Source organism: Chiloscyllium plagiosum, chromosome 7 (assembly GCF_004010195.1).
Source record: "Chiloscyllium plagiosum isolate BGI_BamShark_2017 chromosome 7, ASM401019v2, whole genome shotgun sequence".
Classification (NCBI taxonomy): domain Eukaryota; kingdom Metazoa; phylum Chordata; class Chondrichthyes; order Orectolobiformes; family Hemiscylliidae; genus Chiloscyllium; species Chiloscyllium plagiosum.
In genome coordinates this window covers 68,433,411-68,445,355 of record NC_057716.1, presented here as the reverse complement: position 1 = coordinate 68,445,355, position 11,945 = coordinate 68,433,411, and the positions used below count along the sequence as shown (strand labels likewise).

The 11,945-nt window shown below is 39.7% G+C and overlaps 1 protein-coding gene across 1 annotated transcript; it reads right to left on the bottom strand.

Annotated features, from left to right (window-relative positions):
* Positions 1-6,527: 6,527 nt before the first annotated feature.
* en1a (engrailed homeobox 1a) lies at positions 6,528-11,261 on the bottom strand. Its single transcript, XM_043694589.1, has 2 exons — positions 10,684-11,261; positions 6,528-7,893 (listed from the first exon to the last, which is right to left on the bottom strand). Exons 1-2 carry the CDS (start codon positions 11,189-11,191, stop codon positions 7,574-7,576), a joined length of 828 nt encoding a protein of 275 aa, XP_043550524.1. The 5' UTR covers positions 11,192-11,261; the 3' UTR covers positions 6,528-7,573.
* Between the last annotated feature and the right edge of the window lie 684 nt (positions 11,262-11,945).

Genomic DNA, 11,945 nt, shown 5'->3' with positions numbered 1-11,945 from the left:
TCTTTGTGCTTTTTGTTCTTTTTTTCTTTCGGCGTATGTGCCTTTGATCTTTTTTTAATATATTGGGTTTGCTGCTCTAATTCTGTATCCTGTAGCTGCCCATACGCGCAACAGAAAATATTCATTAGTACCATATTTCCTAGCAGCACTTGGCAAGAGTTTGTATTTATTTCCTTTGTCGTTGAGAAATCCATTATTTGAAAACAAAACTTAATGTCGAAACCGATGACAATGCAAGGTAAAATATTTCTCATCTTAAGGTTTTCTGTGAGAAAACTTCAGCACATCTTAACTGCTCCTTTCACGAATGGGCTAATCTGTTTTCGGGAGTAACATTCGACTTTTTTTAAAAATATGGTAAATGGTTTGATGTTACAGTAACCAGGATTTGATGTAAACTTGGAAACATTCACAACACATGTTTAACCTGAAACAGGGACGGATCAAATTCCGAAAGAAATATGAAGTACGATATTTGAATGAGTTTTTTTTTATATAAAAAGAAATTCTCTATCAATTTGTTCCCTGTCAGATTTGAGCATAAAACAACTTCGAAGGGTGGCCTTCAGACTTGCATACGACACCAACTTGGTCTGTGGTTTAAATTCACCCTATTTTATGGACAGATAATCTATTTGAATAATATTGCTTCTGATTTGTTGAAAATCTAGGATCACAAATACACTACACTGCTTAATCAATTTCTCCCAATTGCTAAAATACAATCAAACACTAAAGTTGGCGTTGATCTAGTAAATGACGACGAAACCCTTGTTATCAAGCTGAAATACAATGTTAAGATAATTTTAGTGAACGTAAGAAGTCTGGAGTTGGAAGTGATCAGTTGCTACTGTTCCATTTTGTTTTGTTAATTTGTGATGATTTGAAATTCTAGGTAATGCGAATCATGTTTTGATTTTAAGAGTTGATGATCGCAGATAAACATACTGCTGCCGACCATATGGTACATTGTTGAAGCAGATTCCGCACAGAATGTTCTTTTATTGATCTAGTTCACTGGGCAAAAGAGGCTAATATGAAGAGATCTGATATATATATATATATATATTAACACTTAGTTTCAATCAACCGTGGAACTCTTCAGTTCCAGAAGCAACTCCAAGGTTTTCTATCATTTAAATTCTGAGACTTCTGTTAAAAACTGTCTGCAAAACAGTTGGACTCTAATTCAGGCATTAAGCAGGATGCGCGTAGTGTTAACTTATGCCATTTAGCCTACTCTCTTCCCAAGGTTTTGCTCAGCAAAGTCATATAGAGTTGTTCCATTCCGTTACAGTAGTTGCAGATAATAACGATAATACTTATTTTATTGCTATTAATTATATTTACTTTAGAAAAAACCTTCACGAACCTTGCAAAAAAATTAAGATTGCCGGTAATGGTGCATTCTTGTTAATATAGCGTGATTCATCACGGAAAAAATAAGATTAAATGATTGAAGGTGAGATATCGGATGAAGCTGCACTTTGCGTCAGAAGGTCTACCAGAGTTGTGGAAAACTTGATTTACACGGCAAACTGTTCATCTGAAACGCACATGCAACTATTCGGATTCTTGTCGCTGTGCTCGAAGTGGTAACCTGGCAAAATATTTCGAAACTATATACAGTTCAGTGCAGCCATGATTACATTATCATATGCTAGGAGTGCGGAAAGTAGGCATCTGGGAAAACTCAGAAAATAACAAGGCCGATTTAAATATGTTTCGAGACAGAGATGGGACCTCTAGGCCGATGTTCTGCAGTGCTCTTCCGCAGCTCCAGAATATAAAAATTGCACGGTTTTAGGCTAAGTGATTGAATAGTTGAACAAACGGATCAGCGCGAGGAAACTTCCATTAAAAACGCGGTTTGTCGCCCAGTATTTATGTACATTATGATACAAAACGAATAGATAGAAAGCGTATTGTTTATCTGGCCTGTTGTTAAACACAGGCTTTAGTAGTTAATTCAATTTAGGCTGTTCTCATCTCATTGCAGCAGTTACATTGTTGGTACGTCTGATAAGTCTGTGATTGTAAATGTTCCGTTACACAGAACACAACAAAGATCAAGGTGATAACTTTGTCCTAAAGTGAATCTTTCAGGTAGCTCGATCACCAGCCGGAAATCCAGTCTCATACATAGTAAAGAGTATTACACCCGCCACCACCACGGTCTTACTTCGCACTAGGCCTACCCTGGAAACACATCAACTCATTTTATGACTCGATGTTACTCATTTCTATCGGGATTTTCAATAAAATATTTACACACGAGGAAGATAAATGTTCAATTAATATTTTGACATTGGTTCACCCAATATTCTCAAAATTTGTGCCCATGCGCATCTTTCTTCCTGTAAATCCAAAACTAAAAGAGCAAGGCGATGTTTATCGAAGTTTTTGTTTCAGACAACGCATCTTTGTATCAGAAATTGTTATCTGCCCTTTCTCTCTCTCTCTCTCTCTTATACACACATCTCAGTCTGGAAAAATCAGATATCATATGCTCTTTTCAAGTATACTGCTTGGCCAGAATCAGCTCCTTGACCCCAAAGGGCAAATCGGCTCTCCTCCTCCTCCTTCTCCTCCTCCCTGTGTCCGATGTTTTCCGGCGTACGGGAACAGACGACAAGGTGACTGACAGAAGACATAAAATGGGACCCTCCAGGGCGGCCTTTCAAAGTAGAACTAGCGATACCTGCCAATCGGCGGAAAATACATACCTAGTTTCCCCATTTTACATTCAATCTGAGCACTGTTGTGTATCCATTCACATTAATATCAACCATTATACATGGAAACGCTTAAGTATAGTTTAGTCGGACACAATGATAGTATACTGAATAATGGATATCATTTTTGACGAAGTGTTTGAATTGAATGTGTTGGAGTGCGCTAACTTGACACAGCACTACGTATTGTTTTCTTTTCAAGTATAAATTTGCACATGTCCTTCAAATGCGCATAAAATGTGCAACAGATAAGCATGTAGGCCGTCTCGTATATGTAGGTATGGTATATATATTCGATGAAACATCACATCCTTACCTCCAATGTTTGTGTTATCTGTATATTTATAAGTATACAGATCAAACCGTGCACTGCACTTGCGCCTTATTAAACCCTTACTATTGTAGCTGTAAATGTTGCAGATACACTTCAGAGCCCAGGCAACATTATCTTTTCTTGTTCCGTGGCCTTCTCAAAGGATATCTCTGCCAGTTAAAATGAAGAGCACTTTATATCATTCAGAGCACGTTTACAGTGGAAAGATAAGTTTCACTCAATATAACATATCACCACATCAACAATATCATGTTTCTGTCTAGTAGCACTACAAGTTTCCAGAATAGATCGGCTCACAATAACAGGATCTTGCCACTTGCTGTGCAGTTTGCAATGAAAGTTTACAGCACAATTCACTGAGTAACGTGGCAGCTGATACTTCGCCAATGCTATTATTTATTTCGAATTGATACGGCATGTTTGCGATAAAATAAGGTTTTGATTCAATTTTACCTCAGTCTTTTAAAGCATTTAGCCATCACTTTTCGTATGTAAATCTGAAGGGCTATTTCTAAACAACTCAAAGTAACCGGCCGATGTCTGGCCGAGATTAGTTTCCGTTTCTGCCAACTCACATTATTAAATCAAGAAACGGTCAGCAGTTATTGCTCAGTACGGATTGTTTCAGTTAAAAAAAAGTCAGAAACTGTTATTTTTAACAACCCGTTACTTAACAAGAAATTTGGCGCTCTGGGACGGAAAGGTTGTTATGAAACAATAGCTTTCCATGGATACTTTGAGATTCTTCCATACAAAACAAAACAGAGATCGGCCAATAAATATGTATAAATGTATTTATAGAATAAATGTCCGGCAAAATTAATCGTTAGGCTAGTTGAAGTGGACATCTTTAATAGGGTCTTCAATTTGTTTTTATTTTATACTGGTTGACTGAAACGAGAAGACTTAGTGTTACTATTTATATTAACATCATGTATAGAAAATATCCCTTCCTAATGTAACTTATTATGTTTGCTGTAATGTTGTGTATTATGTATTAGAGGAAAATGTTGGTGAAGTTCTTGAGAACAGATCCTCATGTGATCCAAACATATTTTACTCCTTGACAATACCAATTGTTCTAGTTAGAGCCCGGGAAGAATAAACTAAAAACCAATAATTCACAGCTCGACCCTCGTAACTTTAGAAACTATTCGCATCGTGCATTTAACATTTCAATCTGTTGTTTTAAAAGTTTCACTGGCGAATGATAAAGCGAAAAACAGCGAAAAGCTGGAAAATCCGCAATATATTTTAAGTATATTTTAGATTCCTTGAATAATAGAATATACTTGCGTTTCTTAACTACAAATTAATGACATTTGGGTAATGTCTACAAATCAAGAAGGGCTGGGAAAATGAGACAAGTTCCGCCCTTCCGCGGAGTTTAATAGGAACCAGAGCTAGAGGGCGCTGATGTGAATTTTCTTCGCCGTATATCTCAACATCTGAATTCATGCAAAAGATCCCCCATCTTTAGGCCAATCTGCATGATGCATGGGAGTTTAAAATCAGATAAGCTTTCTTGCTCGAAGTTAGATCGGAGCTGCTTATTAGCTATAGTTCACAATTCCACACAACATTTGAAAGGGCTGCACAGATTTCATATTTGCCATTGCATCACACACTCGCTGGAAATGTTTCAAAAGAGTAATTATGCAAGACTGAATAGATGCAGGAAATATGGCGAGATGTGTTATTGTGCTGCTCTCCAGGAAGTAAGCTCTGGATCCCGCCAAAAACAAAATCAGAAAAGCTTGCTGGCTGTATTTAAAAAGCAATTGCTGACAGCGGAAAATACATTTCAGGCAATCTTAGAAGATTGAGGTCCCTCTGCTGTTTTCATTGATGGCTGGCAAATATTGGAGGAAACAGGTACTTGTCTCGTCCGGACAGCAAAGTCCTTGACACACCACCTCTACTCCACAGGTGTCGGGCTGTACCCAACTGTTTTAACTCAGTTTCCTCGCCTCATAGTTTCCCTCCCAGCCAGCAAAGTTTGATGTGGCTTGATCACACGTACACCCAATCCACGTGCACACGTTGTTGTGTATATTCATGTTCGGGGAAGATTTTGTTTTATTTTTCATAATAGCTAGGTGTTCACTTCTCATGACCAAAAAAAATAAAAGAATACTTTCAACATATATAGGTGGGAGAATCACTTCTGAGGTTTTTTTTATCAAGCGAAAATACTTCACCCCTGTGCGTGTGCAAAAACATGTTATAATTGTAGGTAGGCACTTTAGGAATCAATTGAAAAATACGATTGTGCACATTTCTTTCTCTTTGCTGACAATACACATTTCAGGCATACACTGACATTTGGGATTATCGGATGGATAGAATAAACGGTAACTATTTTGTTTTCCTTGTGCAACATTTACAGTAAATATATTGTCTCATGAAGTTGTAAGATGTCTTTTAGCAGCGGGCTTTGTTTTTGCTTACAGTTTACTAACAGCTGTGGATTTGCATTGAAAAAAACCTTTGAATGCCTTTTTTTAAATGCCAGATTTAATTATCTCATTTTTACTTCTGACGCCAATTGCACACAATACTGTGAGAACTGTTGGGTTTCACCCCATCATATGGGCCTCCTTTCGAGTGAGGAATAATTTAAAAATACATAAAAACAATGTCATTTATCAGAAATATTATTAAATAGAATTATTTCAAAGTTTCGAATATCTTTTACGATTGTATAGTAATACTTGTAGCTACTACAGTGTATTCAATATATTTCCCCTTTTTCTGTCTAAAGGTGCCTTTCATTATTCTTCCATCATTGGTTTTTGCTTCTGCTTGAAATAGAAAAGACAGAATACGTCAATTATACATTTTTTTTTTCAGTTATACCTTCCATCTGCAAAGGTGTGGTTTAAAGTGGCTACAAAATTTCTTCTGACCGTTTTTGATTTAGCGAAATATGAAGCCCACTTTGCTGTTAAAGCTTGATTGCAAATAGTTAACGCAGGAATTTTTTTTTTACCATGTTATAACACACTACGACCGAGAGGGATCAATGTTCCCAAGTTGGGGAATCCACTGCCTGATAATTTTCATATCACACAATTATGGATAAAGGGACGAGCACTAGAACGAGTATATGGTTTAAAGATTCAATCCCAGTATCGTTCTGGGACAGATAACATTATCTTACTTGCTTACTCGGATTTTTAAAAATTTAAAATTGCCAAAAGCCAGCTCTTAAAGGTTGAAAGAACAATTCTCATTTGTCCCAAAAGCGTTCTTTGCAAATATCACAAAGGATTCAATAATTTAGGCCTCGCCTGATGACCATCTTGCTCCAGTTATGGGAAAGTGATACTGCCGCTAACACCAATTAAGCATGAGTCTTAGGAAAAGTTTAAAGTTTGAAATATGTTTCCAACAATCTCGGGACCGCACAAAAAAATGTAGCAAAAATAACGTGAAATACAAAAGTCTGTCTTTAATTCTTCGTCATTTTGTTTCAGCAGTGAATGTATCAATTTACGTTTAGAATACATAAAGTGGAATATTTTTGTACCTTTATGTAACATACATGCAAGGTCTTGAAAAACAGTATCTCCAATTTGAATTTTGGAAGTGTCATTATGCACGGGCTCACCGAAAATCAAGGAAAGTAAATAGAAACCGCGCCTCCAAAATCAGGACATTAATTATTTGAATTCAGCACACTGAGTTAGTGCATTGGACTCGGGTGGAACGTATAGCAATATAACTTTTACTTATTTTTGTAATAGTGCCTAAAGGTGCACCATAAGAAATCTCAAGGTTTCTTTTTAGGGAACTAATTTGATCATATTAGTTGATTGCATATTATTTACAGACTTTAATGTAGAAGTTCTACTTCCGCCAACAATGACACTGTGCGGGATTGCTTTATTTTAAAATCCAATCGCGATGTCCTTTACAAAGCAACGTTGGCTCCAGCTAAAATTGCCGGGTTTGTGATGGTGATATAAACCAGAACCACTGTTTAAATAACACTGCCAGCTTTGAGTTCACTTTCCTTGACGCTTGCCGCATTTGAATGGGTCCCTTAAACCAAAACCGGATTTCAGTAGGAAAAGAACAAGTACAATACCAGCTTATTAGAGAGAATGCGCACTGAGCACAATCTGTATTTTATTTGAAGCTACATCATTCTGAACATAGTAAAATCTTTGGCATGTAGCGGCGATTCATTATGTAGTCTCTCTATATTTCTGAACAAGTTCAGAAAAGACCGGGTTCACATAAAATCTCTAAACCTGACTGACATTGACTAAAACAATTAACGACAACATTGAAAACGAAAGGGATAAAATCTCGGTCAAGTAGGGATCGCTAGACATCTCCTTACCTGAAATTAAATATATACAACGCCATAATGTGTTTGGTTATATATAATCTTAAAATGCTTGAATTATAATTCAGTCCATATAGATACACGCAGATCGAATTTAAATAGCACCTGTCACAGTCCTTTATTTCAATAGAATAAAACGGAACAACTTCAGTCACTCTCTTCCTTATCATCTTGAATTGTTGTGGTGGAATGATTGTAAAGTCCCTGGGCCATTAGATGGAGAGCCAAGCTGTTCTTCAGACCACTGGCTTTCTTGATCTTGGCCCTCTTGTTCTGGAACCAGATTTTGATCTGGGACTCGTTCAGACTGAGTTCTTGTGCTAAAGTTTGCCGCCGCTGCTCGGTGATATAGCGGTTGGTCTGGAACTCGGCTTTGAGTCTCTGCAGCTGCTCGGCTGTGAACGCTGTCCGCGGCCGCTTGTCCTCCTTCTCGCTCTTCTTCTTCTTCAGTTTTCGAGTGCGGGGACCTGGGCAAACCACGGCAGGGAGAGAGAAGAAACAAATGGTCACGCTTTCATTGTTCTCCTTTAAGCTAGAACCGTTCAAACATTTCAGAGGGCCGCACGGTTAAATGTGTGGACTAAGAATTCATAGCCTCCTTTAAATAGGCGGCCATATTTTTCGTATTAAAATTAACAAAATGGCGCAAAGTACATTTCCCACAATAGAACAATGCTGCTACAAAGAAGCAACATTCCATGTTATGTTTAATTCTGCACCTAAGACCATACTCCAGTGTGCCATTTTACCTTGCTGCCTCTGTATGTTACATCCTTATGAACGTACGGTCTTTCAGTGTATAAAACTTCATCCCCATTATAAAGGGTGAGCCATTTTTATCTGATTAGCTCACCACTGGTTATTGGATATAAAATAGTGCAGATAAGTTGCTACGATTGCATTTTTTTTACGGAGGGATATTGAGGTGACCCGTATGCAAAATATTAACATTCCTCTGAGGCGAAAATGGACAAAATCAAATAATTGTAGCCAGGACACTCCACATTCCCTAATATTCTTGAGCGGTAATCAAAGATGAGTTTGTTTGTTTTTTTTTATTTTCAAACACACGTGGATATACGGCTGTGCCAATACACGCAATGAATTAATGTCCCCGCATCTACATGGGTAAAAGGTATCACCTTTTTAATTATAAACAAGACACAATTTGGGAATTTGGGTGAGCTTAACATAGAGTGCAAAGCAGTTCAATTTCTGAACTGAGAGTGCTTCAATTTCCAATAAACGTTATGAATATTTATTTGGCCTACTGCTTTCTGCTTATAATTGCAGCTAAAGTTTATGATAAAGCGGTCGCGTTAAATTAGGCCAGTGCCTTCAGACTGCAGATTTTCAGACTTTAAAAAATGTAAAATACAATAGAAACATGCAGCGAAAAGTGTTATTCCGTGTAAATTGTATAGAATATCGTGCTCATGCGATATAAAATGGGGCATTATGCGGCTTCCTTCTTGCGCGCGTGTTGCCGTCAAATTCCAGGTAAAGCCTAGATTACGATTAAACCGCTGATTTACAACATATTTGTCTTGGCTAATCCTGTCATAGCAACTTCCATATTATATATCTTTATGGTAGTAATATGAGATTATACAGTGAAATGAGAGTAAGACGGTGGGATATAAAAAAGATAAATATATGACCACAGTATTAAGAACACCAGCAATCTAAGTGTCCCGAATTTTGTGATTAGATTTAATACGGTCAGCTGGTCGTCAGAACGCCTTTCATTCGTGTCATACTCAGTGAGGAAAGAAAATTTTAAGAACTCAGAAAAAAATACTACATCTATTGAAAATCATGCCCAAACTGCGCTTGGCAATCTTAATACAATCATTTTACTACTTGATTGAAAAGCTAAAAAGTGACGTTTTGCTAAATGTTTAGCCTGACAACTCAATCAATCAATCAACTAGTCAATCAAGCTGGCTTTTCTTAGTTTGAAGAGCTCGATGCCATGAATAGCTCGGTCTACACGGCTTGGACAGAGAAAGTTATAGGATCGCTTTCACCCTGGAGCAGGAATCTCTGCAGCTCTCTACCTCTCATAGTCCTCGACCAATTAGCCGAGAGCGGGCAAGCCAGGCCTCGGCACACAAGCCAATGCACACAACATTCGCTCAGGTTTTTTGTAAACTTGTGCATGAAAGTAGACACCGAATGCTTCCCCAACCGGGGCTTTTCCAATTCTTGTACCTCATAGGAATGTTATTTATGACTGACTGTGCTATTTATATCCGGATGTGATGCCCTGCCGCTCTTGGGTATTACACCGAGCGTGTGAAAGTCGTCCGTCTCTTACTTTCAAGTGATTTTTTTTTGCTTGCGAGAGGCCTCAGTAGACCAATGTTAGGCATATTTTAATAAATGAGAATTAATAAACACACGAAGTAGTTCGACTTATTTTTAAATGAAACTGTACGGATCCCAACACCATCAGAAATAGCATTGACCGGCATGGGTTTTTTCTGCCAGCAACATATGCTAAAAATACAAAGATAAATATATTTCTAGTCTGGTTTATTGTGTATTATTCAGATTATTACTTGAAATTTACTAAATTACAAGATATTTTTAATTGAAGAACGTCATGATAGGGAACTGAATTAGTTGTCTCCCTATTACCAAACACTTAGGCATTCGAAGTTTTAAGTGATGAGTCCTATGTTTTGTGAAACCTATCACATCTTCTGGATCCTGCCAGCTCAGTTTTTGGTTAACAGCACGGTCAGATTGTAGCTGCACTGACAGTCCTGTATGCCTAACAATCCCTGGCTTCGAGGCTTGTAATGCTTTGATCAACATCAAGGCCCAAAACTAACTTTCGCTCCATGGCGCAGTTTTACAGTTGTGTTTGTCGGCTGCTAAACCGTATAAGTAACTGCATGACTTTTGGGCTAAAACACTGATTATTTTCATTTCTATCGAAACTTTCTCTATCCATTTTACGGTCGTGACTCTCAAGTGTCTTGTGAATGTCACATTTCGGTTAGAAAAATAATCGATAAGCCCGTGTGGGTACCTCGCTAAGGAGCAGTTGCCTGGTTGAAAATTGCTAGACGCATCACTGTTAGCTTCTACAGATTCTTGCTTTTGCTAAATAAAGTAGCCGCTCGTCTTTACACATATGCATAGCTACAATTTTACATCGAACAAAATAAGTAGCCAGTTAGTTGGATTTCTGTTGTTCAAGCACATGATTTTCTTGCCCGTGTTATAAGAACTATGAAATGTCTTACCAGAAGAGGGTCTGTCTGAATATCTAGTGCAATAAACCCAGGCAGGCCACATTAGAGATGGTGCTGATTTGATTCCATCATTGTTAGATATAGGTTCTGCATTGGCGCCCACAAGCATAAGCGCGGAGCCAGTGTTTTCCGCGTACTTTGCCGAGTTAGTTCCACTGCCTTCGCTTTGCTTTGGTTGGGACTGCTTGGAGGGCTGAGAGGAGCTGTCAGTACAGTCTGAATTCGGGCTCAAACTCGAGGCGTTCGACGGCCTGCTGAGCGGATTGACGTTTTCTCTGCCCGATGTCTGCGCCCGGTCCCTATCCTTCTTGCACCCGAAGTCCGGCCTCAGGATATTGTCGATGAAGAAGTTGGTGTTTCTGTGCGGCGGAGGCGGCGGCGGCGCCGCGGCATGGGGCTGTATTTGGGGAGACTGAAAAGGGGGCGAGAGAGAAACGCTCTCCCCCTCGCTCGACTCTCGACTCTCCACGCGATTGTTTTGATCCTTCTGCTCTTCCATAGTTCGAGGGAACTGTCAAATGTTCGCCGACTATGTCCCCCACCCAACCCCTCCCCCCCCCCCCACCCCCCCACCCCTCCCTGACTGGAGTCCAAAAGAGAGAAGCCAAGCACCTTCACTGGCGGACTCTGGGGCAGCTTTTTGTTTTGTTTTCCAGCTCACTTTTTGCAACGACAGCTGCCCTAGGTGCTGGGCATGGCGGGCGGCTCGGGGTGGGTGGGTGGGTGGGGGGGGGCACGCTGTTATTGGGAACCTCCACTTTACATACTTACGATGCCATGCGAGGCTGGCAGTGCCCTGGTCTTTGTCGGCAGTCCGTGCCGATGCTCTGACACCGCGGAGCTTTGCAAACTCCTAAATCGCCGCGGCTCCCCGGCACTTTCTCCACCACCGGAAGCACGTGAGCGGCGGGGCACGTGCGACCGGCCAATCAGCGCTCGCGGCGTCAGTTCCCCGGGGTGATCGCCTAGTGACAGCGGCGAGCCGGACCAATCAGAGCCCCGGCGTCGCCAGATAAATCAAAGGGCAGCCCCAGGCTGCTGTGGGAGTGAGCGCGGGGCAGAGGAGATCCATGTCCTGGGCTCCAAACCCCCGGCAGCAAAAGGCGGGGGGAGACTAGGAGAGGGCACAAACACACAAAAAAAAACCCACCCCAAACTGGTCAAACCCCAAACTTGATTTTTTTCTTTCTCTTTTTAAACTCACCCCCTCCCTCCACAAAACAAAAACAAAAATCACGAGGAGTTTTAGCAAA

Excerpts from the sequence above, each read along its gene's own strand:
- en1a (XM_043694589.1), bottom strand. The coding sequence starts at position 11,191 with ATGGAAGAGCAGAAGGATCAAAACAATCGCGTGGAGAGTCGAGAGTCG. Across the intron at positions 7,894-10,683 it reads TTCAGACAGACCCTCTTCTG|GTCCCCGCACTCGAAAACTG; the intron begins GTAAGACATTTC and ends TGGTTTGCCCAG.